This window comes from Salmo trutta, chromosome 33 (genome assembly GCF_901001165.1).
Source record: "Salmo trutta chromosome 33, fSalTru1.1, whole genome shotgun sequence".
Taxonomy (NCBI): domain Eukaryota; kingdom Metazoa; phylum Chordata; class Actinopteri; order Salmoniformes; family Salmonidae; genus Salmo; species Salmo trutta.
This window is the reverse complement of record NC_042989.1, coordinates 12,249,477-12,266,385: the sequence shown is the minus strand read 5'-3', so window position 1 is coordinate 12,266,385 and position 16,909 is coordinate 12,249,477. Positions and strand designations below refer to the sequence as shown.

The 16,909-nt window shown below is 43.4% G+C and overlaps 1 protein-coding gene across 5 annotated transcripts in view; it reads right to left on the bottom strand.

The window, feature by feature from the left end:
• Positions 1-885: 885 nt before the first annotated feature.
• LOC115172392 (melanoma inhibitory activity protein 2) overlaps positions 886-16,909 on the bottom strand; it is a 28,683-nt gene continuing 12,659 nt past the window's right edge. For 4 of the 5 annotated variants that reach the window (XM_029729802.1, XM_029729801.1, XM_029729800.1 and 1 more), the window contains exons 3-23: positions 16,746-16,856; positions 16,519-16,590; positions 16,262-16,372; positions 16,038-16,109; positions 15,788-15,892; positions 15,434-15,556; positions 12,664-12,775; positions 12,417-12,463; positions 12,235-12,325; positions 11,795-11,933; positions 11,253-11,354; positions 10,913-10,973; positions 10,762-10,797; positions 9,490-9,557; positions 9,302-9,384; positions 8,886-9,023; positions 8,171-8,299; positions 6,363-6,506; positions 2,806-2,852; positions 2,126-2,276; positions 886-1,890 (exon numbers count right to left, since the gene is read on the bottom strand). In XM_029729802.1, the coding sequence (XP_029585662.1) occupies positions 1,715-1,890; positions 2,126-2,276; positions 2,806-2,852; positions 6,363-6,506; positions 8,171-8,299; positions 8,886-9,023; positions 9,302-9,384; positions 9,490-9,557; positions 10,762-10,797; positions 10,913-10,973; positions 11,253-11,354; positions 11,795-11,933; positions 12,235-12,325; positions 12,417-12,463; positions 12,664-12,775; positions 15,434-15,556; positions 15,788-15,892; positions 16,038-16,109; positions 16,262-16,372; positions 16,519-16,590; positions 16,746-16,856 (2,118 nt within the window). In that variant the 3' untranslated portion in view covers positions 886-1,714. The remainder of the gene's footprint in view (positions 1,891-2,125; positions 2,277-2,805; positions 2,853-6,362; positions 6,507-8,170; positions 8,300-8,885; positions 9,024-9,301; positions 9,385-9,489; positions 9,558-10,761; positions 10,798-10,912; positions 10,974-11,252; positions 11,355-11,794; positions 11,934-12,234; positions 12,326-12,416; positions 12,464-12,663; positions 12,776-15,433; positions 15,557-15,787; positions 15,893-16,037; positions 16,110-16,261; positions 16,373-16,518; positions 16,591-16,745; positions 16,857-16,909) is intronic. The other variant, XM_029729803.1, reaches the window with a different exon arrangement.

The window sequence follows — 16,909 nt, the reverse complement described above, 5'->3', positions numbered from 1 at the left end:
GAACTGTTTGGCCAAAATGACCATTGTTATGTTTGGAGGAAAAAGGGGGAGGCTTGCAAGCCAAAGAACACCATCCCAACCGTGAAGCACGGGGGTGGCAGCAACATGTTGTGGGGGTGCTTTGCTGCAGGAGGGACTGGTGCACTTCACAAAATAGAGGGCATCATGAGGGAGGGAAATTATGTGGATATATTGAAGCAACATCTCAAGACGTTAGGAAGTTAAAGCTTGGTTGCAAATGGGTCTTCCAAATGGACAATGACCCCAAGCATACTTCCAAAGTTGTGGCAAAATGGCTTAAGTAAAGTCAAGGTATTGGAGTGGCCATCACAAAGCCATGACTTCAATCCTATAGAAAATGTGTGGGCAGAACTGAAAAAGCGTGTGCGAGCAAGGAGGCCTACAAACCTGACTCAGGTACACCAGCTCTGTCAGGAGGAATGGACCAAAATTCACCCAACTAATTGTGGGAAGCTTGTGGAAAGCTACCCGAAACATTTGACCCAAGTTCAACAATTTAAAGGCAATGCTACCAAATACTAATTGAGTGTATGTAAACTTCTGACCCACTGGGAATGTGATGAAAGAAAAGCTGGAATTAATCTATTATTCTGACATTTCACATTCTTAAAATAATGTGGTGATCCTAACTGACCTAAGACAGGGAATTTTTACTAGGATTAAATGTCAGGAATTGTGAAAAACCGAGTTTAAACGTATTTGGCTAAGGTGTATGTAAACTTCCGACTTCAACTGTACATGTCAGAGCTAGACGTTGTGTCATGGCACAGCTGATACGGTCCTTTTCAGGTCATGTAAGGGTTAGTTCTACCTGAAGAGGACCAATATGGCATGCCATTTGTAAATACGAATTGAGCAGAAAAGTGAGCTGCCATTCATTTATTTATAATATTTTGTGATTCCATCCTTATCCCCTAAATCATTTGATCTATGAAAATGTAAGACAACTGTAAACACTTGAGCATAATTTAAGACTTTTACAAGATCTCATATTCCCTCAAAGCTAACAGTACTGTAATTTTGACATCTTGACATTTAATGATCAAACAATGGACGGTCAAGAACTCACAGCTAAAAGGTAATGAACATCTTTCAGGTCAATTGACAGAAAATGTGAATGGACTAAGGGTGGTATACACACACACACACACACACACACACTTCCTTCTAAACAATATTGACAATTTCTCTTAATATATACACCTGGCAAGAACGCAAGGGACTTATTTCAAAGTAAAATTAAAAAGCCTTTGACATTGCAAGAAAACACAGCCTTCTCAAATTTGCCCAAGTCACAACTCAGAAAAAGGCAGTCTCACAGGCAGTTTACCATCAGCAGATTCACATAACTATGGAACTTCAAAAAGACACTGCATTCAACACCAGAAATACACATAGCAACAGTGATGATCACTCAGTTCCAGTTGTGTAAAATTTATGATGGTATTGTATTCTCGCAACAGTCCTAAGCCACTAATCTATTTTTTTGTGTGTGTGACAGACTGTGGGGAAACAATTCCACTGTCAGCCTCTAAAAAAGGGAAAGACAGTCAAATGACTCTAGGTTACACTTCATGAAACAGTCCTTGAGCACACCCTAAGTCGCTCACTACCAGCACAACAGGAAGTGAAGTGCCACACAGGAAGCAGGCGGAGAGAGAGTTTCTCCCCCAGAGGGAAGGGGAGAGATGGCTCAGATGACATCATGTGGAGAAGGGGACTGGTCAGGAGGCTGTTCGCTGTCTGGTGGGGAGGGCCTTGGAGGGGGTCCAGGGGGAAAACTGTCTGGGTGGGGCCTCATGGGAGGGTAGCCCATATGCAGCAGAGGTGGAAATCGCCCAAACATTCCCGGGGGAGGTGGTCCTCGCACTTCAGGGGAAAACAAGGGGGAAAGCTTTACGTTTAGTCAGTCTAACAGTATACATGCAGAGTCATTTAACCTGCAAGATGTAGTGACTGTGGTATAAAATGATATTCCTCATCCCATCCATAGCTTGTTAATAGAACCAAATTATTACATAAAAACCTTCAGTTATAAATGCATTATAAGTACAAAGCACATATGAGCCTATAATATGTAAGGGATACAGAGAATAATACTTACTGCCTACGGGGGGCCCTGCTGGACCTCGTGGGGGGAAGAAGTCTGGGGGTCCGTAAGGGCCTGGGGGGCCTCTGCGTGCAAAGTAAGGGTCCATTGGGGGGAGGGGACCCATCCTCATGTCTCTCAGATCTCCAGGTGCTGACATGTGGGACTGCGGAAACATTTTAAATATAGATGAAGGATCTTCATTTGATCACCCTGTTGCAGGAAAAATGTCAGGGAAAAAAATGTATACTAATAATTTTAGTTACTCAGTCAGGGTCTGAATAGTCAAATACAAATGCAATTTCAAAATGTGGTAGAATGTGTAGAATTGCAGAAAATCTGAAACTGCTAATTTTTCTCTCCACCCCATGGCAAATAAGTAGAATTGCAGCAAAGCGCTGTTTTTCTCTCTGGGGGGGATTTCTTTCACCCAGGGCCCCTAAAAGGCTAGGGCCGGCTCTGACAATGTGTGGGTATGAATGTGGGTACGCAGACCCGTGAGCCACTGGGCCATGATGACAAACTCAGATTTTTTGTAATCCCACACCCCCATCAAAGTTAACCATCCCCGTAATAGAACATTTTATTATCCCCAATGGGAAATTGTTTTTTCAGCAAAAAATGCACCTATGGACAGAGAGAGAGAGTACATGAATGGGCCAATGTATTGTTAATATAAGGGTTAGAATACTTACATCTCTTTCATTTTCACCAGGACCCATGCTGTTTTCCATAAATGAGTCTGCAAGAACACAAGACAAAAAAACACAGTAAGAACCTAGCTATATCCACTTCAATCTTTAGTGGGTTTATTTCATTCAATCCTTAAGAACTTGATGAAAAGAGGGTTCATTCATGCTCTTTAATGCTATCAGCTCAACTCTGTCAAAACAAGGGAGTTTCCACATTGGGCACAGTGTTCTGATTAATATGTATTGCTTGAAAAAGCAATACATTACATATTACTGTGTACGGAAAGTAACTTATTACTTTGAGTTACTTTCGTGGGGGAAAATCTCAAACTCAGTTTGTTTGACTGTCAGAGGGAGCAAGGCGAGCCGCGCACGCACTACCAAAGATAGTAAGTAGCCTTACTCAAGTTTGATCACAAGATTCTCCTTTCATCTGTGGAGCTGCTTTCCTGTGCTAGTCTACAAAAGCTGAGCTATCATATGGGCTGCTTACACACACACACCCCCCCCCCCCAATTCGGAAAGTATTCAGACCCCTTGACTTTTTCCCACATTGTTACCTTAGTCTAATCCTAAAACAGATGTTTTTTATCCCCTTATCTAAACACAATAACAAAGCAAAAACAGGTTTTCAGAAATGCTTGTCAAAAATAAATAAATACTGAAATATCACATTTCCACAAGTTTCCAGACCCTTCGGTAGCGATTACAGCCTCCAGTCTTCTTGGGTATGATGCTACAAGCTTGGCAAACCTATATTTGGAGTTTCTCCCCTTCTCTGCAGATCCTCTCAAGCTCTGTCAAGTTGGATGGGGAGTGTCACTGCACAGCTATTTTCAGGTCTCTCCAGAGATGTTTGATCGGGTTCAAGTCTGGGCTCTGGCTGGGCCACTCAAGGACATTGAGATCTGCAGCCACTCCTGCATTGTCTTGGCTGTGTGCGTAGGGTCATTATCCTCTCTGAGCAAGGCCCTTCTCCCCCGATTGCGCAGTTTAGCCAAGCGACCAGTTCTAGAAAGTGTCTGGGTGGTTCCAAACTTATTCCATTTAAGAATGAAAGAGGCCACTGTGTTCTTGGGGACCTTCAATGCTGCAGACATTTTTTGGTACCCTTCCCCAGATCTGTGACTCCATACAACCGTCTTTGAGCCCTCTTTCTTGGACCTCATGGATTGGTTTTTGCTCTGACATGCACTGTCAACTATGGGACCTTATATAGACAGGTGTGTGGCTTTCCAAATCATGTCCAATCAATTGAATTTACCACAGGTGGACCCCAATCAAGTTGTAGAAGCATCTTAAAGATGATCAATGTAAACAGGATGCACCTGAGCTCAATTTCGAGTCTCAGTTCTGTTATTTTTTTTAAATTAGCAAACATTTCTAAAAAAACGTTTTTCACTTTGTCATTATGGGGTATTGTGTGTAGATTGATGAGGAAAATGTTTTATTTAATACATTTCACAATAATGCTGTAATGTAAAATGTGGAAAAACGGGTCTGAATACTTTCCAAATGCACTGTACACTGTAAAAAGATCTGTGCAGATATTTGGCTCTCTTTTCATTCAAAATCTCTGGTTCTGGTTATAGATCGCATGTACACGAACCCTATAGAGGGCACACTTGCCACTAGATGGGAAAGCCCTTTACGGGGTTTTGCTATCAAAGAAGCAATCAATGTGATATGAAGCTGAAAGTAACGCACACGTTAGTTGACAAAGTATGTTATAATGTGTGTTCCTGTCTGTCTGTGTATGTGTGTCCAGTTGGCCAGTGTGTTCCTGTCTGTCTGTGTATGTGTGTCCAGTTGGCCAGTGTGTACCTGTATGTGTGTGTGTGTGTCTGTGTGTCTAGTGGGCCAGTGTGTTCCTGTCTGTCTGTGTATGTGTGTCCAGTTGGCCAGTGTGTACATGTTGGTGTGTCCAGTGGGCCAGTGTGTACCTGTGCGTGTCCAGTGGGCAGGTGTGTGCCTGCCTCTCTCTGTGTGTGTGTGTGTGTGTGTGTGTGTGTGTCCAGTGGGCCAGTGTGTGCCTGTGTGTCCAGTGGGCCAGTGTGTGTCTGCCTGTGTGTGAGAGTATGTCCAGTGGGCCAGTGTGTGCCTGTGTGTGTCCAGTGGGCCAGTGTGTGCCTGTCTGTGTGTGTGTGTGTGTGTGTGTCGGTCTGTGTGTTTGTGTGTGTGTTTCCAGTGGGCCAGTGTGTGCCAGTGTGTGCCTGTGTGTGTGTCGGTCTGTGTGTTTGTGTGTGTGTGTCCAGTGGGCCAGTGTGTGCCTGTGTGTGTGTCGGTCTGTGTGTTTGTGTGTGTGTTTCCAGTGGACCAGTGTGTGCCGGCCTGTGTGTGTGTGTGTGTGTGTGTGTGTGTGTGTCCAGTGGGACAGTGAGTGCCTGTCTGTGTGTTTGTGTGTGTGTTTCCAGTGGGCCAGTGTGTGCCTGTCTGTGTGTGTGTCCCCAGTGGGCCAGTGTGTGCCTGCGTGTGTGTCCCCAGTGGGCCAGTGTGTGCCTGCGTGTGTGTGTGTGTGAGTGTCCAGTGTGTGCCTGCGTGTGTGCCTGCGTGTGTGCCTGCGTGTGTGCCTGCGTGTGTGCCTGCGTGTGCCTGCGTGTGCCTGCGTGTGCCTGCGTGTGCCTGCGTGTGCCTGCGTGTGTCCAGTGTGTGCCTGCGTGTGTCCAGTGTGTCCAGTGTGTGCCTGCGTGTGTCTGCGTGTGTCCAGTGTGTGCCTGCGTGTGTCCAGTGTGTGCCTGCGTGTGTCCAGTGTGTCCAGTGTGTGCCCAGTGTGTCCAGTGTGTGTCCAGTGTGTGCCTGCGTGTGTCTGCGTGTGTCCAGTGTGTGCCTGCGTGTGTCCAGTGTGTCCAGTGTGTGCCTGCGTGTGTCCAGTGTGTGCCTGCGTGTGTCCAGTGTGTGCCTACGTGTGTCCAGTGTGTGCCTACGTGTGTCCAGTGTGTGCCTGCGTGTGTCCAGTGTGTGCCTGCGTGTGTCCAGTGTGTGCCTGCGTGTGTCCAGTTGGCCAGTGTGTCCAGTTGGCCAGTGTGTCCAGTTGGCCAGTGTGTGCCTGTGTGTGTCCAGTGGGCCAGTGTGTACCTGTCGGTCTATGTCTCTCTCTGTGTGTGTGTGTGTGTGTCCGTCCATCCAGTGGGCTAGTGTGTGTGTGTGTGTGTGTGTGTGACCAGCATGATCACCCAATTTAAAAAATGTACTTGTTACTTTACTCCGTTACTCATAAAAGTAATCTGATTACGTAATGAGTTACCCAACACTGGGCAAAATATCCTGCTCATTCTCTACCTAACATATTGTTCTTCAGAGGTATACTAATCTACACTTCTACAATTCAGTGTGCTGCTGACAAAGGAGCTTGGTCTGAATCACATCAGCATTAAAAAGATCCTGTCCTGAAATGTATTTCATCACTTCAGTTACATACTCCAAGAACTAAACATCCTTTTGAAGTTTATTTGACCGAGTGGCTATGGTGCAAGATATACAGTATCAATCACTTTTTTTAAAAACTAATTATACAGCGCTGTAATACAGAGAGAGAAAAGGATAAAAAGGAGGGTTCTCACCAGATTTATCTCCAGGGTGGGGCCCAAAACTGTGGGGCTCAGCAGGACCGGGCCCCCTGGGTGGGGGGGGGCCCATAGGCCCGAGGGGAAAGGCTCCGGGCAGGGGTCTCTTGTAGGGAAGGCCTGGGTCTGGATACATATACCCTTTATGAGCAGAGAGAGAGAGCACCGTTTCATCAGCCTTATTCAGACCAGCTGCACTGAGGATGGGGATCAGAACAGAAATGTCCAAATCAAAACAACCAGTGTGCTGTCCAAAGGGGACTGGAGCCAAAAGCAGAAGCCTCTTTGCAGGTCACAACAAAAAGAAACAAGCATAAAATCATGATGCATTTACTTAGTACACAACAAAACAGTGACAGTAGTAGAATGGGTATGATGGAATTGTCGTTGACTAATCAAAATACAGTGATGCCACACGCTAAATCGCTCCCCCATGATAACTTAACTAAATGGTTAAAAAGTTCCTAGTTCCAGGGCCTCCTGAGTGGCGCAGCGGTCTAAGACACTGCATCGCAGTGCTAGCTGTGCCACTAGAGATCCTGGTTCGAGTCGACACAAACCAGTGGCAGCTCAGGCTCCTCAATACATTAGTGAGGTTGGGCAATTAGGCCTGGCTCGCAGTTGGCATTCCAATTCATCTCAAAGGTGTTCAATGGGGTTGAGGTCAGGGCTTTGTGCAGGCCAGTCAAGTACTTCCACACCGATCTCGACAAACCATTGTGCACAGGGGCATTGTCATGCTGAAACAGGAAAGGGCCTTCCCCAAACTGTTGCCACAAAGTTGGAAGCACAGAATCATCTATCATTGTATGCTGTAGCGTTAAGATTTCCCTTCACTTGAACTAAGGGGCCTAGCCCGAGCCATGAAAAACAGCCATAGACCATTATTCCTCCTCCACCAAACTTTGCAGTTGGCACTATGCAGTCGGGCAGGTAGCATTGTAAAAAACCAATTTCATGAAGCTCCTGACAAACAGTTCTTGTGCTGAAGTTCCTTCCAGAGGCTGTTTGGAAAATCGGTGTTGCAACAGAGGACAGACAGTTTTTACACACTACAGCACTTGGCGGTCCCGTTTTGTGAGCTTGTGTGGCCTACCACTTCGCGGCTGAGCCGTTGTTGCTCCTAGACGTTTTCCACTTCACAATAACAGCACTTACAGTTGAGCGGGGCAGCTCTAGCAGGGCAGAAATTTGACAAACTGACTTGTTGGAAAGGTGGCCACATTGAAAGTCATTGAGTTCTTCAGTAAGGCTAAGGCTGTGTGCTCAATTGTATACACCTGTCAGCAAAGGGTGTGTCTGAATCCACTAATTTGAAGGGGTGTCCACATACTTTTGTATATATGGAGTAGTCATACACTCACTGGCCACGACTAGGTCTGCACCTCACAGACTGACAACAGTGATTTGAACCAATAAAGAGAATCTCAAACCTCTAACAGGGCCGGCTGACCACAACAGTAACCAACTGAGGGGAATTGTTTAGCTGTGAAATAATCTGACAGTCGATTAACAAATATAACTCACTCTCACCCTATAACTAATTATATGTCTCTCCAACCCAAAAGAAATTCCGGACATCTTTACATAGCAAAAGATGGTAAAACATACTGACGTAAATAAATAACGAACACACACCCTTTAGGGCTGATACTGAATGCAAATGAGTATTTTTCACACACACAATATAACACAATATAGTAGACTAGAAGATTAGAATAGAATAACTGTCTGTAGTGATTGGAGGGAGGGGCTGCTGAGATCAAAGGGGGGGGGGGGGCGATAGCGGGTGGTCATTGCTGTACCTGGAGGGGGTATAGGTGGGCCCCTGCGATCCCTCTCCCAAGTGGGAGATATCGAGCCACTGTCAGAGTGAGGACCACCACTCCGATCAGAGTCCACCCCACCAGGGGGGTCTACTAGGCCTCGGGATACTGGTTATGAGAGAGAGATGTGGGAGTGGTAGGTGAGCAAGAAAGAGAGACAGCATAATGTCAATGAGTTCATGAAGCAAGGATGACAGGACCAGAACAATACGTCATGTGCAAAGACAATGCTCCCTCTGTACGTGATACAGCTGCACATCATTCCCCTTTTTGCTGGTGCATGCTCACCACCAAGGCAATTCAACTATAAAGATAAGCATCTCTGTAACAGATGTATCAACCTTCCAGCAAATTAAGATTCAGCATGTATTTGTATCAGTTGATTAAGAACAGATTTCAGTTTTGCTTTACTCAATAACTTAATTGACAGGATATTAAGTAATAATCAAAACTGAATTAAATAATAAGCTATTTATCCTGCTTTCTTAATGGTACTTTCACCATGTCATGGCACATCAGTTGGTACTAAATAGAAAACGTAAATAGAATCCTAATTATAAACTCATGACATGCCAACGATTAGAACATGATACTCTGCGATGCTTAAAGGACACACGTCTCAAGCCATGTACATTTGGCTGCGGTGCAATGCCACATGATGCACTGAAGAGGGGGTTTGGACTGGAGAAGTCACCTCTGCCTCCCGGTCCCATTGGAGGGAAGTTTGGTGAGAGGTGTGGCGGGCCATCCATCAGAGTGGGCGGAGACAGGAAGGCTCTGTTCTCAGAGGTAGGGTGACCCAGGGGGGAGGGGCCATACGGTGACCTTTCACCTGCAGGACAGGGAGACAGAAAGTTCAAATATCAGAATAATGACCTATTAAACACCTAGTCCCTAGTCCACGATAGACACTCCTGTAGATCTGAGAGGATTGGATGGATATATTGTAAGTAGTTCTGTTAATAACTTCATCTTGCCTTTCGGATTGTCACCATATTGCTTTCACCTATCCAATCCTCTCAATGTAGGGAGTAGGAGCTACGGGCGAGTTGGCATTCAGCACAGGATATGATTATAGTTAGGGTGAAAGGAGGGCTATTGTAGACTCACCTCTGAATGGAGGTCTGCCCATGTTGTCCAGAGCATAGGGGTCTTTCTCCACCAGATCTAGCTTGAACTGAGAATCAGTCAATCTGCATGGAGACACACCACAGCTGGAGAATACTTTCCACATCGAAGGGAAATACTATTTTGTAGCAACACGTCCGGTGAAACTGACTGTATTCTTTAGTACTTACTTTTGCCTGAGGTGTGCATTCTCTCTTTTAATGTCAGCCAGGTCACGGTCGGCAGCTCGTGCTGCTAGCTACAATGCAGACAACAGAGATTACAGATGAGTCGCCAAGCTGAAGAAATCCCATTTAAGCACCAATTCCACGTTTCTGCTGCTCATCAAGAAAAATGTGATGTGGGTCTTGGGGGTGTGGCTTGATGTGGGTGTGTCATGTTTGTAGATCGTACCATGGCAGTTACTGTTGTATGTTCCTCTTGAGACACCGTGGCAACAACATAGCCACTATCACTTCCTCAAAATAGTCAGAATTGATCTAAGGTCTTAGCTAAATGTAAAATTATGTGACTAAGGTGTTTGGTGCAGTATTTCTCAACTAAAAAAAAGACATGTGGGTGTGTTATGTTCATATATATTGTACCCTGGCAAGTTACTGTTGTTTGTCCCTCTTGAGACACCGTGGCAACAACATAGCCACTATCGCTTTCTAAAAATTGTCAGAACTGATCTAAGGAGGTCTAAGTCACACAATTTTACATCTAGCTAAGGTGTTTGGTGCAGTATTTCTCAAGTAAAAAATAAATAAAATAAAAACTTTTAAAAAACTAGTCAGTGCACTGCAGAGTGTATGAGTACTGAGTCAGCTGCTGCTGGCTGCACTCAGGACTGATTTCAGAGAACATGTCTACAACATCATCAGCAAGCTGTCAAACTATCTTAAATAAAGCAAAAGCTTCACGCTGTTTATCAGTGCCCAAACATCACTAGCTAGCTAAGTTCCATGTAGTAGTAGCTAGCAGGCACATTGAGCAGGCAGGCCACGTTAGCTAAATCAGCTTATCAAGTCACTGGCGAGTGCCGTTTATTTTATTTTTTTTTACAATCTATTACCAGAGTTTGAATCTGTCTTGCAGTGTTTGGGCAAGTTTGTCTCACTGCCTGGAGGTTCTGCGATTGGATAGAGCGCAATCAGTGCAGATTTTTGGCGTTACCGTCTCGTGTTAGTGGGCATGGTTGCAATCCAAACCCAGCCCTTATGTAAATTGTGATGACCTCAGTTAAACACATCTCACAAAACTCCGTTTTGGAATATACTGACCTTATGACCAAAATTATCCTACTTACGCTTTAGTCAATTTTGGCACTGGAATAAACATTTCTAATATCGATGCCACATAGGCTGTTTTCAACCAGAAATGCATTCAGTTGCTCTTTAACATGACTATGAGCTGAGGTGTGCTCCATAGTAGTAACATACATACACACACTATGTACTTACCCAGTTATTGTGTGCCTTCTTTTCCTGGGAGGTTATCTGAAAAATGGAGGGAGAATGGACATTTGTTATTGGCCATACATCAGATAATTGCATGTGGTTTATGTTTCCCCCCCTCTTCCAGTCTCTTATGACATGCTGTCAGATCTCCCACCTGGATCTTGTAGGCCTGGTTGGTCTTCTCCAGCTCATCCTCCAGGTCTTGTGCTCTTTGCCTTTGTGTGGAAACAAAACAGCACCTTGATGCAAGCACTCGCAATACAAAACGCCATGCGAAAAATTTTGACATGTGCAACTCTATATTTCACAAAATGAATTAGATGTCATTCGATTGACAGCAAGTGTAGTGAAAGTATACCTTTAAATTTCAGGCCTGTATGAAAACACCGTAAACAAGAGATTTGCAGGGTAGGTTTGGAGTAAGGTGATATCTGGAGTCAGGGATGGTTTATTTGTGTGTGTGTGTGTGTGTGTGTGTATGTCCAGTAGCCGACCTGTAGCTGCTGAGCTCCTCCACGGCCAGGCTGATACTCCTGTCAGCCTTGGTCAGCTTCTCCTCCTTCTGCAGACGCTCCCTCTCCTCCACCGTCAGCATCCTGACACCAGGGAGAACACCCATTATATGTATACCACAGAGTGGAACAGCCATGATCAGACAAACATTACCAGGCCATGTGTGGTCCAGTGCATCTCAGTTGGTAGAGCATGGCGCATGCAATGCCACAGATCGTGGGTTCGATTCCCATTGGACCCTTACATAAAAAAGGTATGCACGCATGACTAAGTTGCTTTGCATAAGTGTCTGCTAAATTACATATATTATTATATTACCAGGCATGCAGCAGTTCAATAGTCCCACTTATTGAATATAGTTATTATGAAGTGTAACCAAACTTTCATAAATCAGCCATTATAAAAGCTTATAAATCCTTCATACATTTTTTGTTGTTGTTATGATCAGCCTGTATAAAATTACATAATGTTCACAGATGAAGCTGTGCATTTGGGTCAGCCTTAGAGGGCTCCTGTACAGTACCTGTGTAGTTTGAGCTCATTCTCCTGGTACATCTCCGTCATGATCTGCAGTTTCTGTTGTAGTTTCTGCACCTGGCCGGTGTACTTCTCACTCTCGGTCTGCAGAGAGTCCTTCTCATTCTCAAGTTTCTTAATCCCCTCTGCAACCCAAGAGTCAACCTGGTGTTAAAAACTAGACATGGTTTTCATTAAATGTCAGAGGTTTACAGCAGTTTAGGACGGTTTCCCGGACACTGACGCATGTCCTTTTTAGTCCAGGAGGACAAGGCTTAATAAGGCTAAAACCCTTTGTGTCTGTTGTATCATGAAAACAGCAACTGAAGCTCATTTCAATATAAACCTACAGACATTTTATGTACATTATAAAATTAACTTTGTTATATTCTTGTTTTGCTATCCACCGTGATAAGTTACTACTGAACAGCATAATACTCTGCTTACCTTGGAGATCCTCCATGGCCTTGACTTCATCTGCTAGCTTGGCAAACACCCTGTCCTTGTCTTCATCCACCGACTTCAAGTCTGCATTCATCTAAAAAGAAAAAAAAACAAGTCTCATTTTCCATCTATTGCTGACAAGAGTTTTGTTTGTAAAACAGAATTTCATTTAAGTGAAGACATACCTTGGCTGCATGAATGAGTTTCTGTATTCTTTGTCGTTGATGGTTATCTGTGTATAAAAAAAAAAGAAACAAAAAAGTTAAAATCTGGGAAGACACAGATATCCCACTTCCTCAATATCCTGACACAAATGTTTTTTGTTTTTTTAAATCCCATCGATGACCTTGCATAATAATACGAAGAGACGGTGAGCGAAAGCCAGTTGATCATACTTACTGGCGGTTATAGCCTTATCTACCGGAACCTCACCTGGCCCCTCTCCACTTTCCGCCCCTCGAGTCCCATATCTCTCCTCTCCGTTGGCTCCGTCCTCCAGCACTGCGTCCCAGTCCTTTATCTTCAACAGGCAGTCTGTCAGGGACTAATGGAGAGAGAGAGCGAGAAGGCTTTACCATTCAAATAACTATAGTTTTTCCCCCAAGGAAACTTATTTTATTGAGTGGTACATACAAAACATAGTATATACCATTTATAATAATTAACAGGCAATAGAGGATGATCATTTTGACCATAGCCTCAAACAGGTTGCGCCACTTAGGGTGTTAACTAATTGTTAGTTGACACTAGGGCTGTGGTGGTCACAACATTTCATCAGCCGGTGATTGTCAAGCAAATAAACTGTCGGTCTCACGGTAATTGACCGTTAATTAATATAAACACATTTAGCATCTCCTGGCTTCCACACATTTTTTATTTATTTAACTAGGCAACTCAGTTAAGAACAAATTCTTATTTACAATGACGGCCTAGGAACAGTGGGTTAACGGCCTTGCTCAGGGGCAGAACGACAGATTTTTACCTTGTCAGCTCAGGGATTCGATCTAGCAACCTTTCGGTTACTAGTCCAATGCTCTAACCACTAGGCTACCTGCCGCCTACAAGCCATTTTAAAAAGTCTAATAAATCCATGTAATATAGCCTACACCTTCACAATAAATCCATTATTTATTGTAGACAGGTCTAAAGAAGCATGATATGAAGAAAATGTAGTCTATTTCAGAAGAAAATAATACTCAGATGTCCTTATGTTAGGTCCTGATGTGGCTGTGCCAAATGGCTGTGGGCTACACTAGTTCATTTAGCAGACAGGATTTGCTTATAATTCCCTGGCATTATTTTATATTATAGTTTGAAGAATACAAATGAACAAAGCTGAATAAATATAAATATTTCTCCAAATGAGTTGAGGGAGTGCACACATGCGGCTATTCTGTGTTGAGCGGTTAACAAAGAAATAGGTACTCCTATATGCTTAATTTAGAGTTATTAATGTAACTTAAGTTCTACAAATGTTGGGCTATATGTTTTGATTTGAAAAAAGTCGCTTGAAAGGCATGAGCTCTGCTTTGTTTGTTTTGCGCAGGCTGTACACACAAATAGTCTCTCATTGACAATTTGACAAGCACTTGATCATTCCTCAAATTTCATGGCCGCAACCCCTTTGCGGCCGTAATGCGACCCCAAAAAATCCATGCCTTTTGCGGCCAGAGTGCTGCTTTGTGCCCTTCTCCTGGTGTGTGCTGTGCAATCCGAAGCGTCTCTCACTCACACCGCTTTCCGTCACGTGATCGTTTTAATTTTTAATTTTTTAATTATTATTATTACATTTTATTTTTTTATTATTTTTAAAATCGGTCTTTCTCACAGGCTACAAGTTAAGACAGAATCATCAGGGACGCAACGGCGCACGTCCTTATCCAATTCCGAGGTGCGTATTGAAGATATTTTTTTGTCAGCCAACAAGATGTGTTGGCCTAACAAACAACAAAAGCACTAGCCTATGTCAATCTACTATCCCCCACAATACAAAAGTCGACCTATTCTACTCTGTGCCAGAAATAACTATTCCAAACAGTCAGAGTTGTGGGATGCGATAGATCCCAAATGATTCGGCTATTTCTTCACATTATAAGCACAGCAATGCGCACATGGTAGTGGGCTATAGGTGCGAATGTTTCAAAACACCATTATCAAAAGTGACAGTAAATGCAATTATGCATGTAATGCTTTTATTATAAAAGGTACATTTTTAATGGTGAAAATGATCTTCCCCAATCTTGAAACTCACTCGCTGCTTATATATGCCAGTTAGGGTCTACACCCCTTGTAAAGCAGATCAATGTGCTTAATTTTAAGAAGTTATTTGGCCACTTCAGTTGTGATACAAACCTTAAAACATATAGGCCTATGGGCTAGGCTACATGAGGTGTGTGACTATGATTCGAACAAGTCGCAAAAAAAAGGCATCGTTTCTGATGATGGGCATCATTCACAAATGATAATATATTATTCACAAGTGATAGGCTAATATTGTCACCCATCAGACTATTCTTGATTTAATCTTGTCTTTACATATACAAAAAAAAATATGTGTGACATTTGTTTTGATTTCGAATGGACCATTATCATGCACCTGCAAACGGAGGATGCTTTTCCCCGTGGTTTATTTTCATGCCAGCCAGGTAGGCTATACTCCTGTTGTAAATATAAGCAATGTGCTTAACATTTGGAAAGTTGAGAAATAAATAAATAAATATAGTAGGCCTAGCCTATAGAAAGCTGATGGGATCCTCCTCTTTTTATTAGCGGCCATCACTCTGTTTTCTCCCGCAATTGCATAGCCTATAGATATGTTGCGCAACATGAGCTCCTACGAAGTGTTTGATTCGATTTTCGAAGACATTTACATTCATGTCAGAGTGATTAGAGGGACAATAGAGAACTGAGTACCAGGCAGTTAGCAAGTTTGGTAGGCTACTAATGACCAGCAGCAGCATCAGACCTTGGAGAAGCTTAATTACCGTGACTAAACAGTCACCTGAAATTTGACTGCCTTCATGACTGCCGGTGTGTCGGTAATACGGTCACCACCGCAACAGTCCTAGTTGACACCCTCAGTAATCTTCAAAGTGTGTGGTGATTGGTTTTTCCCAGTACAGGGAAGAATATGCAAATGTTTGTTATAGGCACACACTTAGCTGCATGTGGTTTTTGCCAGTGCAGTAATATGAATGCAAACCTTGATGCTCTCGTCTTTGGTGGCAGCATCCTGCACCATTCCAGTGTAGGAGCTCTCACACATCCTCATCTCCTCCTCCAGTTCACTCATCCGCTCCCCCCAGCCCTCTGCTTCCTGGACCAGCTGTGGGAAGAGGGGGAGAGGGTGAGGACCCCACCAGAATATAGGACACTTTCCGCTTTCTCTTCAGCACAACCCATGCAGGTTATTTGTATAAACGGCAACCAAGCCTGATATGGAACTGGAGTATAAAACACTATTAGTGAATCAGAGCCATTGATATCTGTATGTATGGCTCTGATTCGTGGGTACTGTTTAGCTGTAAATTGACATCTTATATGTCAGGTTACATACCTGTGCATTTTTCTCCTGGAGCAAGGCCTTCTCTTCTTTTGCTGCCTCCAGATTATTCTGATTCCTCTCACTGTTCATGTCATATATTTTCAGGGTTGTCTGTGCCTGAAAAGAGAGCAAAATGTGTTACATCTATCCTGGCTCTAAGTGTGTGGACATGACTAACATGCCGAACAGGAAGAAATGACAATTAACATGTTGTTCATGATATATAACACTAATGCGGACATGTGTCAGCATCATACTTTACCTGCTCTGTCTGGGACTTGAGGTCCCTGGTTTCTTCTTCTACAGTTTTCAAGGTTTCCTGCATATCTGCAATCTGTAAAATCACACAAATCACCACATCTTAAAAATAAATGAACTGTGAAATATGAGAGCAAAGAGTGAAACTGAAAAAATAAAAGATGTCAATGCATAAACATCAAAACGCAGGAAAAGGTGAAAAAATATCCAGTCTGAAGTCAAACTCACTGTCTTCTCCTGCTGCAACCTCCTCGCTCTCTGGATATTTAGGTCCTCCTTTAACTTTTCTATATCATCTCCAAGCTGTGTATTTGACTGTTTCAGCCTCTGGAACATCACCTGAAGAGGAGACCATTATAGGTTTACTTGAAAGTCACACGCTTACCAAGTCCTTTTATACCATTTGCCAGTGTATTTAGAGGTGAAATATTAGAATGTTTATTCAGTATTGAGAACAATCATACTGTGTAATTTGTGTGTCTTACCTCCAGATTCTCCCTCTCTGCGGCCTGAGCCAAAACGCCACTATTCCGCAGGGCACATTCCAGTTTTTCATACTAAAAAAGGTACATAAATAAACATAAACAAACAGTAGGAAAGGTATTCATAACACATAGGTCTATGCAAAACATGTAATTTCCGAGGGCATTGCATTGAATAGTTTGCGAATCCAGTCAGACACACATAATGCATTCTTTGACATAGGACTCACTTTTTGTTGAACCTCACTCAAAGTCTTAAGTACTTTGCACTTTTCATCTAATAGTTGAGCCACCTTCAGGCCCATCCGCCTCTCTTTGCCAGAATATAGTCTGCTCTTTATCTGGAAACAAAAACAATTTTGTGAGCTTGGTCACTCCCCGATCAAAAGAAAGA